The following is a 16,189-nucleotide window of genomic DNA, read 5'->3' as shown; positions in this document are numbered from 1 at the left end:
TTATATCGAAACGGAAAACGAAAGTACAACTCTCTGTTTCTCTGCATTTTGATCACTCCAGGTACCTCCTCAATACCACCCTCTAATCTTTCATGGAGGTTTAATTTTTAAGAGTGAACTGGGTGTTTCTGCTTTGCTCTCTTATTTAGGGTATTTTTTCATTAGGGGATTTTGGGTGTCTTGGTTTTGAATTTTCGATTATCTGGGTGTCGCTTAATTTCATCGAGGTCTCGTTTCTGAGTTTGTAGAAAGTAATTGATATTAGTAGCTCGTTCATGATTCTTGTATCCGAATGCTCCGATTGGGTTTACCATGCAACAACGCGGGATTGGAAAGGAATAACCTCTTGTGTTTGATCTTTTCTGCTCCTCTGATTACCCATTTCCCAGTTTGCTTCATTTGTTTCATTATGTTTGTTCTTCAACTTCCACCAATCAATGGACAGAAAATGGTGTCTTCAGAAATTAGGGAAGTTCGTGTTATCAATTATCCAGAATGTAGTAGTAGATTTATGAAATTTTTAGCAAGTTGTGTTCCCCTCCAAATTTGTTCAGGGGGCTAAGTAAGTTATTAGGAAGCTGATTTGTTTAGTTGCAACAGAAGCTTTGCAAGAAAAATCTGAAGAAAACAAAATGGATGCACCTAAAGAGATATTTTTGAAAGATTACAAGATGCCTGATTACTATTTCGACACGGTACATGAACCTTAATCTAATTTGGGATTTGAATTTTTTTGCCATGGAAGTTTATATTATTGAGTGAACACATCAATTTCCCTGCAGGTGGATTTGAAATTTTTGTTGGGTGAGGAGAAGACAATCGTCAGTTCAAGAATAACAGTCTTCCCTAGAGTTGAAGGTACCTGGAGTGATGACTAACTGTTCTTATATTTTCCTTTTTGCCGTGTTCCACTTGTAAACTTGAATGGTATATATGTGTAAATTATTTCTTTACTTTTTGGTTCAGGATCCAAATTTCCTCTTGTTTTGGATGGGGTTGATATGAAGTTGATTTCGATTAAGGTTAACAGCGAGGACCTCGAGGTGAACTGCCGCTCAAATAAATTAGTTTTCTTCATATTACATTTGATGTGAAGGCACTCCCCTGTATAATATTCTTAGGAGGCAGATTACGTTCTGGACTCCCGCCATTTGACGATCCTATCACCGCCAACTGGTTCTTTTACCTTGGAAATTGTTAATGAGATATATCCTCAGAACAACACTTCTTTAAAGGTTGAACATACATTCGTCGATACTTCGCTCTCTCTCTCTGGTTTTCTTTTTGCTTGTTTCTGCATTGCAACTCTAGACCTTACCATGAAATTGGCTTTGGTTGAAGGGACTCTATAAATCAACTGGAAATTTCTCCACACAATGTGAAGCTGAAGGTTTTCGGAAGATCACATTTTACCAGGTTGGGGGACTTTGTTTTGCATATATCTCTTCTTCAGGTAATTTTTGACAATCAATTAACTAAATCACCATGAATGTTGAGCAGGACCGTCCTGATATAATGGCGAAGTACACATGTCGCATAGAAGCCGATAAGTCATTATACCCGGTGCTACTGTCTAATGGGAATCTTATAGATCAGGGTGATCTAGAGGTGACCTTCATTTTACACAACCAGATAGCATTTTGTATAACCCCTTTGTTACATGCTCAGCACTAGCACTCTTTCTGCAGGGTGGAAAACATTTTTCCCTCTGGGAGGATCCCTTTAAGAAACCTTGCTACTTGTTTGCTTTAGTAGCTGGCAAGTTTGTAAGCAGAGACGATGTTTTTATTACTCGTTCAGGTAGGAAAATCTCCTTGAAGATATGGACCCCGGCTGAAGACGTACCCAAGACCGAGCATGCCATGTATTCTTTGAAGGCAGCTATGAAATGGGATGAAGATGTTAGTATTTTAATATACCAATAGATTTTTCTTTAATTTACTTGATTTTTCTTTATTTTTGTAGCAATCTTCAGTATTTAATGCAATATCAATTTATTTTTGTATGCTGAAAACAGGTTTTTGGACTAGAATATGATCTCGATCTCTTCAATGTTGTGGCTGTTCCAGATTTCAACATGTGTGTTTCTGTTCATTTTGCTTTTGTTTCTATTTTACTGACTCTAGATGACTTCTGTTAAATAAATCTCTTTTTTAATTACCCAGGGGAGCCATGGAAAACAAGAGTTTGAATGTATTGTTTCCTAAACTTCGTGTCTTTTGTGACCATGTGCCTGATAAAATTCAAAACGTTATTCATGCCGTTTCCTTCGTTTTTCTTTTAAACAGATTTTCAATTCACAACTTGTCTTGGCATCTCCAGAAACTGCTTCTGATTCCGACTATGCTGCCATATTAGGAGTGATTGGCCATGAGGTTCGTCATAAAAGTTGTCACTCAAAAGCTCTGAATAATGTTTTCTTTAATACGAGAGCAGACTTTTAATAATCGCATGAATTTTTTTATGTTGTCTTGCAGTATTTCCACAACTGGACTGGCAACAGGTATTTTTTGTTATTGTTCCCTAGAGCAGGCTTGTGCTCTGTTTTAAACTACTGCTGACAATGTAAATATGCAGGGTGACATGCCGTGATTGGTTCCAGCTGAGCCTGAAGGAAGGTCTTACGGTGTTCCGTGATCAGGTATGATATTTACCCCTTGAGATACAAACACCCGATTTATCCTTGGAAACTCTTCTCATTGCCTCAATAATAGGAATTTTCATCCGACATGGGAAGTCGTGCTGTAAAGCGAATTTCTGACGTTTCAAAACTCAGAAACTATCAGTTTCCACAGGTTTGATTCTTGTATCCACTTTTCAGATTCCCCCACGAACCATTTACTAAATTTCAATTGCCAATTGAATTGAAGTAGAAATTAGCATTCAAAGCTGATTTTGTCCCTTCCTTTCTGTTCTGCAGGATGCTGGTCCCATGGCTCATCCTGTTCGACCACATTCCTATATCAAGGTTAGTGGTTATATTTATGTGAACTTTTCGGTGTACGCCTATTTCATTTTGACAGCCATTCTAATTGTTTGATCTCAACATTCTACAGATGGACAATTTTTACACAGGAAAGTGTTGTTCTCTATGGGTTTGCTCAAAATTTGAGCTATTTGTTTGTTCTTTTCTTCAATTTCTACTGATGAGACTTCTTTTGAACCATGGGGTCTTAATGTTTTTCTTCTATCAAGTTATGATCTGACATGGGTCCTGTACCGACTTGAACATGCAGTGATGGTAGGCTTTATCATCGAGTTGTTACATGCTGTTAAGTTCATTTTCTTTTCATTCTATGAAGAGACATCTAATTTATGATCTCTTTTTGCAGGTCTATGAAAAGGTTTGTCATTCATGCATAATGCTTCTCTTTTTGTCTGGGTCAAAATTATCGTTAATGAACGATTAACGACTTGTGAACTTAGGGTGCTGAAGTCGTGAGGATGTACAAGACCTTATTGGGAAGTCAAGGATTTAGAAAAGTAAGGGTTGAAAATACCTAAAACTAATTTCTAAGATTGTATAGATCTTTAAAATTATTTTCAAACGCTCAGGGCATGGATCTTTACTTCAAGAGGCATGATGGCCAAGCTGTTACCTGTGAGGATTTCTACGCCGCAATGCGGGATGCGAATAATGCCGATTTTGCTAACTTCTTACTATGGTGTTTATAGCTACTTTACTACATTTGAATTTCCTTTCATGAAACATTTATAGTGCTTATGGATACAACTAAAATACAGGTACTCTCAAGCTGGGACCCCTCGAGTCAAAGTTACATCATCTTACAATTCCGATGGTCGTACTTTTACTCTGAAGTTCAGGTATATAATCCGTTGGATGTTTTTTACCTTATCAATCTTTTTTGTAGTTGTTTACAAGTTATGCTGAGTGGTTAAAATTTCACAGCCAAGATGTCCCACCAACTCCTGGGCAGCCAAATAAAGAGCCAATGTTTATACCTGTTGCTCTTGGTCTGCTAGACTCAGCCGGCAACGATTTGCCTCTGTCCTCTATATATCATGATGGGGTGTTGCAATCTATAGCTGAAAATGATCGGCCAGTCTACCAAACAGTCCTCAGGCTGACCAAGGTTAGCAAATAAATTACATTATTCTGTGACTGTTCTTTTCGAACTGCTTGTAATGTATAATTGTAACAACCCACGACCACTGCTAGTAGATATTGTTCGCTTTGACCCGTTATGTATTGTCGTCAGCCTCAGTTTTAAAACACGTCTGCTAGGGAGAGGTTTCCACACACTTATAAGGAATGCTTCATTCCTCTCTCCAACCGATGTGGGATCTCACAATCCACCCCCCTTGGGGGCCAGCATCCTCACTGGCACACCACCCGGTGACTGGCTCTGATATCCTTTGTAACAGCCCAAACCCACTGCTAGTAGATATTGTCCGCTTTGGCCCGTTATGTATCGTCGTCAGCCTCACAGTTTTAAATCGCGTCTGCTAGGGAGAGGTTTCCACACCCTTATAAGGAATGCTTCGTTCTCCTGTAACAACTCAAGTCCACCGCTAGCAGATATTGTTCTCTCTTCTGGGCTTTCCCTTATGAGCTTCCCCTCAAGGTTTTAAAACGCATCTACTAGGAAGAAGTTTCCACACCCTTGTAAGAATACTTCGTTCCTCTCTCCACCCGACGCCACAATAACTGTATTGGTGGTTAGACTTTTGTTTGACAATGTTAACTTCTGTTTGACCAATTATAGTTTAGACCACCACTTGCTTGTTATTTTATGTGCAAGAACAGGAGATCTAGAATTTAAAAATCCATGTTTTCCTCTATCTATTGACCGCTATGCATGATGCAGAAAGAAGAATAGATCGTCTTCTCTGACATACCCGAGCGACCAGTTCCATCTTTGTTTAGGGGCTACAGTGCTCCTATCCGTCTCGAAACAGATCTAAATGACGATGATCTGTTTTTCCTTCTTGCCCATGATTCTGATGAGTTGAACCGGTTTGTGTTTATATAAAAAATTTTAAAAGGTTAATTCAATAGTATAACCATTGAACAAGGTCCGATCATTTTGTGATTTAGTTGGGAGGCTGGACAAGTGTTAGCACGGAAACTGATGCTCCAATTGGTGGCCGATCACCAACTAAATAAACCATTGGTTCTTAATTCGAAGTTTGTGGAGGGTCTGAGATCCATACTTTCTGACTCGAGCTTGGATAAAGTATGTCAGGCACTTAGTTTTGTGATTTGGTTTTTTCTTCATTGAGCCACTTTTGGCTGTTGGCTGGACAATATGGAGACAATACTGATAACATAAGTGAATGACCATTGGTAATCCAGGAATTCATTGCGAAAGCTATAACTCTCCCCGGTGCAGGAGAAATAATGGACATGATGGCGGTGGCAGATCCCGATGCTGTTCATGCCGTTCGAACTTTCATCAGGAAGCAACTGGCCAATGCATTGAAAGCAGAGCTTCTCACTGCAGTATGAACTTCTCTGAACCTGCAATTTGATGAAGTCTGAACTATTTGTTCTGTACATAAAATTGTGTCTCTAATCTTCTCAGGTAGAAAACAACAGGAGTTCAGAAGCATATGTGTTCAACCATCCTGAAATGGCGAGGCGTGCTTTGAAGAATATTTCTCTCGGTCTGCTCGGCCAACAAATTTCGTGGTTGAAATAATTACTCTGTAAACTTGTCAAGGCAACTAATATCTTCATTTTCTTTGATGGTTTTCAGCATATCTTGCATTAGTTGAGGATGCAGAGATTGCCAATCTTGTGCTTGATGAGTATAAGAACGCCTCGAATATGACCGACCAATTTGCAGCTTTGGTGGCTCTAGACCAGAAGCCAGGTGAAACTCGTGACGAGGTTCTCGCCGAATTCTACACCAAGTGGCAGCACGACTATTTGGTTAGTCATTACCTGTTCTTACTGACTCTTGATTGGCTTGGTTGTATCATTCTAAAAGGCCTTTTCAAACTGTTGTACACATCACTTGTAGGTTGTCAACAAATGGTTTGCTCTTCAAGCCATGTCAGACATTCCTGGCAATCTTGTGAATGTTCAGAACCTCCTAAATCATCCAGCATTCGACATTCGAAATCCAAACAACGTATATTCTTTGATTGGAGGTTTCTGTGGATCTATCGTCAACTTGCACGCGAAGGACGGATCTGGCTATAAATTCTTGGGAGAAGCTGTCATGCAACTAGATAAAATTAATCCCCAGGTGAGTACAGTGACTCCCATCGACCGTGAAATCGGTGTAACGATCTCCTGGTTCTGGTTAAAGTTCCCCATCCATCGTACGTTATTCATTTGTCTCGGAATCTCTTCTCTTATTCACGCATTGATTCTAGGTGGCCTCTGGAATGGTCTCTGTCTTCACGAAATGGAAGCGTTACGACGAACACCGACAAAAGCTTGCCAAGGTAATATGATTACTTCGGCAATTGCTAAGTAGATTCGGTTATCAGCTATCATATGCGATGTTGATGATGACGACGATGATGATATGTGCAGGAACAACTGGAGAAGATACTGTCTGTGAATGGACTGTCTGAAAATGTGTTTGAAATTGCATCAAAAAGCTTAGCAGCAGCTTGAGGATATCATAATAATTCATAATAATATCATCTAGAAATATGCTTGTTTGCATATGTGATGTTTTCTTCTCTTAAATCTAATCCCCCATTTCAAAAATATTTTTGAACTTTAAAAATATATATCAACTATGAACACGTCTATTAAATTAATTAATCTCAACTTTACTTGAAATTCTTTAGATTTTTAAACTTAGCGGAGAGGCATCATTAAAGAGATTATTCGTAAAAGTTTTATTAAATTAATGAAACAACCAAAAATTCATTATCCACAATAGTGTATTAGTAATAAGGTTTTTAAATGATTTTTTTTAAAAATAAAAAATAAAACATTTATCTTATAATTTAATTTTTTATAAAAGAAATATGGATAATTAGGTCAACATTTATTTTTTAAACCTTAATTTTCTATGGTAATAAAGCGAGATGATACAAGTGAAATCATGATTAATTATTATTGGCAAATAATTCTTTTATCTTTAGAACCAAAATTAATGAACATATGTTTGCATGATTCACGTTTTTTTTTTTTTTTTTAAATGTTTTTAGTTTTGATAAAATTATTTTGTGGATACAAATTATTTATTATTATAATTATCTTACAATCACACAGCACTAGCTTTTACCAACCAAAGAAAACAAGAAAAAAACTATATAAAAAGGAATGACGTTTTGACTTTTGAGATCGGCAACAAACTGAACATTTTTCTCCTTTTTGTTCTTCGGAAGTTCTTCAAATTTTCGTCCCTCTTTCAAGATCCTCTTTTTTTTTCTTTTTTTTCTTTTTCGATTAGTTTTGTCGATAATGCCGCCTCCTTTTTCTGGTTCAACGTGTTCTTCTTCTGATTTGATTCACCCGCCATTAAACCCTGAATCTAATATCGTCGCCATTAACGTTGGTGGCCATTTCTTTCAAACTACCAAGCAAACCCTAGCCCTAGCCGGTTCCAAATCTCTGTTATCAACGCTCTTCGATTCATCGCAATCCGATGTGCCGTTTATCGATCGAGATCCCGATCTCTTTTCTCTCATACTTTCGCTTCTCAGAACGGGTTACCTTCCGTCTAAAGCCAAGGCGTTTGATCTGCAAGACCTAATTTCGGAGTCGCAGTTCTATGGAATCGAATCGCTTTTGATCAATTCTTTGTCTAATCCTTCCCAATTTGAAGCTTTCAACCTTGAGAAATCGCTGATTTTGCCCCTCAATGGCCGAGATCCTCCGGCGGCGATTACGACGACACCGTTTGGATCGGTCCACGTCGCTCACGGCGGCAAGATCACCTCCTTTGATTGGTCGCTTCAGAGGAAGACGACGATTCTGACGCAATTCTCAGCGATCGATTCCCTTCTAGCGTTGTCGCCTTCGGTGGCCGCTGCCGGTGCCACCGATTTCTCTGGACTGCAAGTCCTCGATCTCGATACCGGCCACGTGAGAACGATTCTTAATTGGGAGAACGTGACTCGATCAAGTTCCACCGTGCAAGCCATTGGAGCCTCCTCTCAATTTCTCTTCACCAGCTTCGAATCAGGCAGAAGAAACTCAAATTCCATTATGATATACGATTTACAAACCTTCAGTCCCGTTAATGAAATTGGCCACAATGAGATCTTCGGAGCGGATATCGACTCAGCAATCCCAGCCACAATGTTGAATTGGGTTGCAGGTTATAATTTGTTAATGGCTTCTGGGTCTCACAGTGGACCTTCTGGTGTACAGGGCAACATCAAATTTTGGGACATTAGAACAGGAAACATAGCTTGGGAGCTGAAGGAGAAAGTGGACTGTTTCTCAGACATGACAATATCTGAGAACCTGTCTGCCATTTTCAAGATTGGTGTGAGCTCTGGTGAAGTTTACAGTGCAGATTTGAGGAAGCTTGGAGATGGGAATCCATGGATCCTCCTAGGGGACAGGATGAAGGTGGTGAATGGGAAGAAGGCAGGGGCTGGGGGGAAGATTGAGAGTTATGGAAATCAGGTGTTTTGTAGCAGAGAAGGAGGGATCATAGAGTTGTGGTCAGAAGTAGCAGTTGAAAATGGAGGAAGCAAGGAAGGAGGATTAAGGTTAGAGGAGAGAGTTTTTAGGAAGAATGTGATGGGGAGAGTGAAGGATTTGGGAGGTGGGAGAGTGACCAAATTGGCATTTGGAGGGAATAAGATGTTCGTGACAAGAAAAGACCAGCAATCTGTGGAGGTTTGGCAGAGTACAAATAAGGTATTTTGATACTCTTAACAAAGGCAATGAATATATGGTTTTGCATTCTTTGTAAATGATGTTTGTATTGTTATTTATCAAAATCCAAAACTGGGGTTTGTGTAGATGAATATTTGTAATGAGTATTTTTAGGCATTCAGTGATGAGCTAATAAGCGTTTTGGTATCATTGAATTACAATGGTTTGTCTATTTTGTTGAATTACAATGGTTGAAGATTTCTGTACTTGCATATGCTCATACAATTTTGATATCTGTGACAGCGTCCGTCTTAGATTGAATCAAAGTGGTAGATATTGATGATGCAAAAGGGAACAATTCTCCATTACAACACATAATAGAAAACTTAATTTACACACAAATTCATGTCAGTCGTCGTCCTGAAGGACCAAATAAGCAAACAAAAGAGCGAATAGAAAAGGAACACATTTCGATTTCGACTAGACCTGTCTGTTCCAGTGGAAGTAGTTGAGTCTTCAAGCTCTGGCCTTGAATGGAATGGCTCTGATTATGATCTGGTGGTAAATAGCTGCAAGAGCAGCTCCGATGAAAGGTCCCACCCAGAAGATCCACTGCAGATTATTCAACAACACAATTAATATTTGTTCATTAAAATCTCATCCAAAAATCACCCTTCGATTCAACTACTTGTATACTAACATGGTCATCCCAAGCGTGCTGCCTGTTGTAGATGATGGCAGCTCCCAGACTCCGGGCTGGGTTGATGCCGGTGCCGGTGATGGGAATGGTCGCCAAATGAACCAAAAACACAGCAAACCCAATGGGAAGAGGAGCCAAGATCTGCCCACGACATTCAACAAACAAAAAAATAACATTATTATCAAACTAGTCTAAATTTCTTCTGCCCCGCTCCTCAGTTTTTGATGATTCTTACAGGGACGTGAGAGTCTCTGGCATTTCTCTTGGCATCGGTGGCGGAGAAGACAGTGTAGACGAGAACGAAGGTGCCTATGATCTCAGCGCCAAGGCCACTGCCCTTGGTGTAGCCAGAGGCCACGAAGTTGGCACCACCGAGCTTCTGCACGTAGATGGACTTCTCGAAGCCCTTCACGACGCCGGCACCGCAGATGGCACCTAGACACTGCATGATGATGTAGAATATGGCTCTGGTGAGCGACAGCTTCCTCGCCAAGAAAAGCCCGAACGTGACCGCCGGATTAATGTGCCCACCTGAGAACCACACACAAAACCCAACAAGGAAAACTCACAATTCAGTCTTCTAGAAAGATATCTAGTTTTCTTAGCAACTAATTGAAACCCAGTTAGTGTTTATTCTTGAACTCACAAACTATGCATTTTAGTTTAGTCCCAACCCCCTTTAAAGAAACCGCATGATCCATTGTTTATAACTCAAACAAATCCAAGTTCACCCAACAAAACTAACACTTAAGAAAAGTTTAAATGCCAATTTAAACCCAAAACATACTTTATTTAACAAATATACAAAAACCCAATACAGATCTAAAGAACAAAACAAGCAAACTTCATGAAAAAAAACTTGGAACGCAGAGGGTGAAGGGTTTACCAGAGATTCCAGCGGTGCAGTAAACAAGAGCAAAGATCATGCCGCCGAAGGCCCAAGCAATGCCCTGAATGCCGACGGTGGAGCACTTGGTAGGAGCTCGGCTGACTCCCATCACCGTCAAAATGGTGATGTAGAGGAACAAGAAAGTGGCTACGAACTCGGCAATTCCGGCTCTGTAGAAGGACCATGAGGAGAGCTCGCCGGGCTCGAAGAGCGGCGCCGGTGGGGGTTCTTTGTAGTCCTTGTCCGTCTGCGCCGATGTGCCGATGGGTTGTCTTTCAGAGTACTTGTTGGCTCCGAGCTTGACGTCCTCTTCTTTGCCCTCCATTTTTGTGTGAGGCTTCTGTTCTCTCAAAGGGTTCTAATGGAAGGGATAGGTTGCATACACTCAAGTCATGCCTTCTCTCTTCTTTTTACTCTCTTTTTTCTTCATTTTTCTTTTTTTAATGCTTTAAATAATACTTTTTTTAAACTCCAAGTGATATAAAAAGTACTAATTTAAAAATAATATTTTTTTTTAAAATGATGCATTACCAAAATCTCACACACTCATATTTGATTAACATATAAGCTTCATAATGAGGGACATTGATGAAAATTTAATCAACTAATTATTATTTGTTTTTGGAATAAAATTATTAAAATACAGAAAATAAAAGGGTTAATTTAACATTTAAAAAATTACATAGAAATTATGGAAAAGAAGAGGGGCAAAAACGTAATTTGCTAAGATCTTTCTAGAAAAGGAAGAGGGGCAAAAACGTAATTTTCTAAGATCTTTCTAGAACAGGGAGATGGATTTGACAGGTTGTGGGTTGGTCTGTCTTGCTGTTCTTATCCTCAACAGTGATACTCCAAAGTATCATCTTTTTCTTTTTCTTCAACCACCTAATCTTCATTAAAACATTTGAGTGAAAAATAAATAATTAAATAAACTCATTCATTTTTTTAAAAATATATATATATTATTTTCAAATTTAATAAATAAGTTTAAATATATATTCTATTTTACTAGTGGGTATTTTGTATTAGATTTCATTCCTAAAATGTTAAAAATGACCTCTTTTTAGTTAAAAAATTTAAACTTTGATTTTGAAAATAGGTTTAAAAATAGTAGCAAAGAAATTCATAAACTAAATTAGGCTTAATAAAAAAAAATCAAATTAGTTGTGATGTAACGATCACATGATTAATCAATAGTCCAACAAATTAGTAAAAAGAAATTTGGAAGAAAAAAAAAAAAAAAAAGACCAAATCGTGTGGCTGAGATCAACTGGCCGTTTTGTTATTTTTTTTGTTTTCCTTTATTTTTTTAATCGATGATATAACTTACCCACCATGTGGGCCCAACCTTTATTTATAATGGTTAAAGCTAAAGAGAAATGGTGAGTGGTTGACAACTCAGAGTCATTGGATGCCTCACTGCCATGTGGACTTGTGCCAACTCAGACCTATACATACATACATATACATACATACATATAATAAAAGGCTATGTTAAATTCAAACTTCATACTGTAAAAATTAAAAGTTCATAGCCAAGTTGGCATCAGATTTAACCACAAGTAATCACTATGAAGACTTGTAAAGCAACTGACCTTCAACACCAGCTCTTGCTTACTCTACACAGGCTGCCTTCCTTCATCACATTCCTAATATATATTATATATATATATACATACATAAATATATGTGTATATATATATATGTATGTATGTTATGAACACTACATGAACAGTGTCTTCATTTTAATCCTCATTGATGAGAAGATGAGCATGAGGACACACCCTTTCTGGTTCTCCTTTTCTCCATAAAATCCCCAAATCTCCTCTCTTCTTCCCCAGTATCAAAAGTGTTCCTACATCAACACGTGTTTCGGTCTCGATTAATCATAGTCACGGGTTTTGTTTACTCGTTGATATCTAAGATGAACATTGTGTTAATAATGATGTCGGGAGTATAAAGTTATTTACCGAGAGTGAACGGGACGATATAAAGCAGGGCGGGCTGGCCGTGGCCGTCCATCAGGTTCAAAGCTACATAGGTAATCAGAAGACCTGACAAAAGTTTCAAGAAACCTTTCAAAACATGAACCAAACATCAAGACAGCATTCCTTCCCTTCATTACCTGATCCATAAGCAAGCATTGCTGGTAAGAAGTAACCAGCCCGGAGGGTCTTATTAGCCAACCAGTCATACCTGTAAGGATATCCCAAGTCTTTGTTATGCACAGGTTTTCACTAACAATTATGAAGTATGGGCATGTCATGAAGGCAACAAAGCTTAAACCTGAGAGAAAACGCTACTATAAGTCCAGGTAAAAGAATGTCACCAAATCCAATGATGCTATAACCACCCCACGGATCGAACATGCGTGGGATCTTTAGCAGCATCGGGATGCCGTCCTCTCCGCTTTTGTCGCCACGAGCCACCTGTTAAGGATTTTCAATAGCAGCAACTCAGTCAAGTAGTTCAGAACTGTTGTTCTTCTAGTCTATGACAGTGTACTTACCACAATCATCACACTTTCCTTGAACAACTTCTTAGAAACAAAGACCCAAAAGATATCATAGAAGAAGGCACAACTGAGAAGCACTGTTCCAACCTTGAAAACACTCAAACCCAACAATTAACTGCTAGAAAAGGACCATCATGTTCTTCAGATACATCTACATAGAACATAGTTCGAAATCGCTACCTTGAGATTCGGTATACGAACTATTTGAAGAACTGTAATTATCAGTGCAATTCCCTGGTTAACAAAGCATTAAAACAAGAATTCAGCTTCTTACATTATTAGGGATCTTAATTTTCATATAATAGAGAACAGGTTCTTGCTGACACAATTATCTTACAAGTATGTCTTGACCAATCCAGGCAAACGACGCACTCCGATAGATAGCCCAAACGACAGCAAATGCTACACAGAATGGAGAAACCGCCATGCTGAGGTACGAAACAGCTCCAAAGAATGGCACTTTGATGTATGGTTCTCCAATTTCCTTAAAGCATCTGCATGACCATATAGTATAAGGAAGACAGCCTGATCATACAAAATTACTAAGATTGATATCAGCACCTAAATTGATCTATTTGCACATGTATCTGCTAAGAATTTACAAGTGTCAAATGCAGCAAGAGCACGATCAATTTTACCTCGACAATACCGCGACCAAACAAGTTTGCAAGCCCTGTAGATCGAGCAAGATATAATGTTAATGGACGATGTTTGAGTATCTGATGGGAAGTTGCACACCATCGACTTTTGCAAAAGAAGAACATTGTTATGTTTATTGAATGTCTGATTATTAAGACCTTTGTGGCATACCTCTGCGCCTCCTATGCAGAAAAGGACTACTAAAAGCTCGATGAACCAGTACGACATGAGTTTGTAAAGCAAAATCAAAAAGCACGACGCAACGATGACAAACAGGACTGCTGATGCCATGTTGATATATACAACACCAGGGCTGTCTATTTCATCAGCATTTTGAATATCATCTGCACCATCCTACAAGAAATTGTAATTCATCAAGTATACATTTACAATTCGAAGAACGACACCTAAATGAACGATGAGGAAAAGGTTGCTAGAAGTCGCCGGAGACTAGTTGGGCTACCTTTAGTAGCTTGTCCTGCTCAATAGCTGCTTCTCTAGCACTCCAGGCAGACCAAAATGATGAACACAAGATTGTACCGACAGCCATCAACCATAAGAATACTTCAGCTATGTCAACTGGTGGTCGTTGTGGTGAGTATAGCTGAACAGACACTGCAGGGTCCAAAAACTTTTTTAAGGGACAAAAAAACTGATTTGCTCATTCAAATGGAAAGTAAAAATAAGCTCCAATAGACACGGAGTCCAGAAACTTTGTAACAGCCAGCCTAAGGCCACCGTTAGCAGATATTGTCCTCTTTGGGTTTTCCCTTTTGGGCTTACTCTCGAAATTTTTAAAACGCGTCTACTAGGGAGAGGGAGAGGTTTGCACACCTTTATAAAAAATATTTCATTCTCCCCCCAATCGATGTGGGATCTCACAATCCACCCCCTCCCCTCCCTTCAGGGCCTAACGTCCTTGCTGACACTCGTTTCCTTCTCCAATCGATGTGGGACTCCTCAATCCACCCCCTTTCGGGGCCCAGCGTCCTTGTTGGTACACTGCCTCATGTCCATCCCCCTTCAAGGCTCAGCTTCCTTGTTGGCACATTGCCCGGTGTCTAGCTTTATACCATTTGTAACAGCCAAGCCCACCGCTAGCGGATATTGTCCTCTTTGGGTTTTCCCTTTCGGGCTTCCCCTCAAGGTTTTTAAAACGCGTCAACTAGTGATAAGTTTCCACACCCTTATAAAAAATGCTTCATTTTCCTCCCCAACCGATGTGGTATCTCACCAAAGTACATATATCCCGTAAACGATCACTTAACAATAAATATTAGTTAATGAAATGACAACCAATTGTCAATAAATTTAGTGTTTTCTATGAAAGCAGAAAGTAAGGAGAAAGCTTACCTGAAGAATTACTTATTAGCATCTTCTCCAAGCTTGTACCAGCATCGTGAGGGAGCATGACAGCAGGTATATGTATATCTAGATCAGTCTCATCAGGATCACAAACCATCTTGTAAAGGTCTGAAAAGTCCAGAAGCACGTTAAAAACACATCAAATAGATTAAACATGATGCACTAGATCTTCATATTAAATATCATCACTTACCCTTTTGGTTATTTACTATCAGTATAGCTGAAGCACCAGCAGCTTCAGCAATATTTGCTTTTGTAGTAAATTTGCAGTGACCTCGATCAACCATGATTATATCTCCAGAAAGCTAACAAATAACAGGTTGCTTGCATGATTAAATAATGTGCATAAATTTTCAATGTTCATGCTACTAGAGGAAGGAAGAACATTATAATCTCAAAATGAAGAACCTTGTCTTTTGGCACACTGCAACAATCACGGGGATTTGCAAGAACAAGGCGTGTTTGGTTTGCATTTTTCTCCTTTGAAACGATGGTAGCACCAAATCTAGCTCCAACACCCACAAATTCACTGGCTTCTATGCCATCGATCCAAGTTTGAACTTTAACCTAATTGGTGAAGCCCAATCAAAATGTTAACAAATTTCAAGAAAACCCAGTAAAATTATGAAGCCGAAACAAGAAACAGGCATTGGATATATTACCAGAATGAAGTCGTTCTCACAGCCAGGCTTTTTGGGAGACAAATCGTCATGATGAACAATATCCCCACCCAACACGTAAGAAGGAAAAATCAGCAGCAAAACCAGAGAGAATAAGGAAAACCTACCATGAAAATGCTTCTGTAAATCCATAGATTCTGATGTTCTCAGCAAAAAGAAGTTCAAAAACAGAGATGGGTCTTCTTCTTTCTCTGCATCAGAAATCTCGAAACCCCAGAAAGGAGAAAAAAAACAAATGGGTGGCTTCGCTCTGTTTCGAGTACACCCAAAACAGCAACAGAGCTCAGGATTGGATATAAAAATGGGGGAAAACGTAGAAATCAAAGCAACACTAGATTAATGATTTAAAGCAGACAATGCATCATAAAATAAAGAGCATCATGGATCCAATGGATTAAAGAAAAATGAAGAACTGGACATGTAGATGTGAAATGAGGACAAAATTAATGTCGTGTATGAATCTTTGCTCGTGCTTCTGTTTAAACTATTACTGGGTTTTTTTGAAGTAAACGGGGTTTCCGTACGAACTACCATTGGAAACGGCGGGAACCTTTTTAACGACATAATTAGACAATAATCGTCTTTATCAATGTTTTCTTTGCAGATAAGGACCTCCACTTTCTAATAATTTCACTTCACT

General features: G+C 38.9%; 4 protein-coding genes across 5 annotated transcripts; 2 read left to right on the top strand and 2 right to left on the bottom strand.

Moving 5' to 3' along the window:
• Window positions 1-481: 481 nt before the first annotated feature.
• On the top strand, window positions 482-6,646 carry LOC111795928 (Peptidase M1 family protein). Its single transcript, XM_087123900.1, is given in 28 exon segments — window positions 482-695; window positions 783-858; window positions 967-1,043; window positions 1,122-1,235; window positions 1,342-1,416; window positions 1,501-1,608; window positions 1,689-1,901; window positions 2,018-2,079; window positions 2,166-2,193; window positions 2,289-2,375; window positions 2,478-2,503; window positions 2,578-2,641; window positions 2,715-2,795; window positions 2,921-2,968; window positions 3,057-3,200; window positions 3,246-3,344; window positions 3,427-3,483; window positions 3,556-3,665; window positions 3,745-3,825; window positions 3,911-4,094; window positions 4,830-4,978; window positions 5,060-5,198; window positions 5,318-5,464; window positions 5,547-5,628; window positions 5,721-5,896; window positions 5,988-6,215; window positions 6,346-6,417; window positions 6,509-6,646. Coding segments are annotated over 28 exon segments (2,874 nt in total). The 5' UTR covers window positions 482-632; the 3' UTR covers window positions 6,593-6,646.
• Window positions 6,647-7,233: 587 nt separating this feature from the next.
• LOC111795926 (BTB/POZ domain with WD40/YVTN repeat-like protein) lies at window positions 7,234-9,146 on the top strand. 2 transcript variants are annotated; one of them, XM_023678567.2, is made up of 2 exons: window positions 7,234-8,803; window positions 9,065-9,146. In XM_023678567.2, exons 1-2 carry the CDS (start codon window positions 7,394-7,396, stop codon window positions 9,074-9,076), a joined length of 1,422 nt encoding a protein of 473 aa, XP_023534335.1. In that variant the 5' UTR covers window positions 7,234-7,393; the 3' UTR covers window positions 9,077-9,146. The 2 variants fall into 2 exon arrangements, with proteins under 2 accessions (XP_023534335.1, XP_086980140.1); XM_087124014.1 differs by lacking the exon at window positions 9,065-9,146 and having other exon boundaries at window positions 7,237-9,027.
• Window positions 9,102-10,774, bottom strand: LOC111795927 (aquaporin PIP1-1). The gene is made up of 4 exons (XM_023678568.2): window positions 10,348-10,774; window positions 9,697-9,992; window positions 9,462-9,602; window positions 9,102-9,373 (listed from the first exon to the last, which is right to left on the bottom strand). Exons 1-4 carry the CDS (start codon window positions 10,673-10,675, stop codon window positions 9,278-9,280), a joined length of 861 nt encoding a protein of 286 aa, XP_023534336.1. The 5' UTR covers window positions 10,676-10,774; the 3' UTR covers window positions 9,102-9,277.
• Window positions 10,775-11,667: 893 nt separating this feature from the next.
• Window positions 11,668-16,027, bottom strand: SPPL2 (SIGNAL PEPTIDE PEPTIDASE-LIKE 2). Its single transcript, XM_087124013.1, is given in 14 exon segments — window positions 11,668-12,205; window positions 12,321-12,404; window positions 12,476-12,546; window positions 12,637-12,784; window positions 12,787-12,952; window positions 13,046-13,099; window positions 13,203-13,359; window positions 13,504-13,538; window positions 13,676-13,858; window positions 13,968-14,119; window positions 14,858-14,977; window positions 15,063-15,174; window positions 15,278-15,436; window positions 15,532-16,027. Coding segments are annotated over 14 exon segments (1,701 nt in total). The 5' UTR covers window positions 15,682-16,027; the 3' UTR covers window positions 11,668-12,095.
• Window positions 16,028-16,189: the final 162 nt, after the last annotated feature.

This window comes from Cucurbita pepo, chromosome 5 (assembly GCF_057944985.1).
Source record: "Cucurbita pepo subsp. pepo isolate OVF chromosome 5, ASM5794498v1, whole genome shotgun sequence".
Taxonomy (NCBI): Eukaryota; Viridiplantae; Streptophyta; class Magnoliopsida; order Cucurbitales; family Cucurbitaceae; genus Cucurbita; species Cucurbita pepo.
The sequence above is the reverse complement of the archived record's forward strand: the minus strand, read 5'-3'. Positions and strand labels throughout refer to the sequence as shown.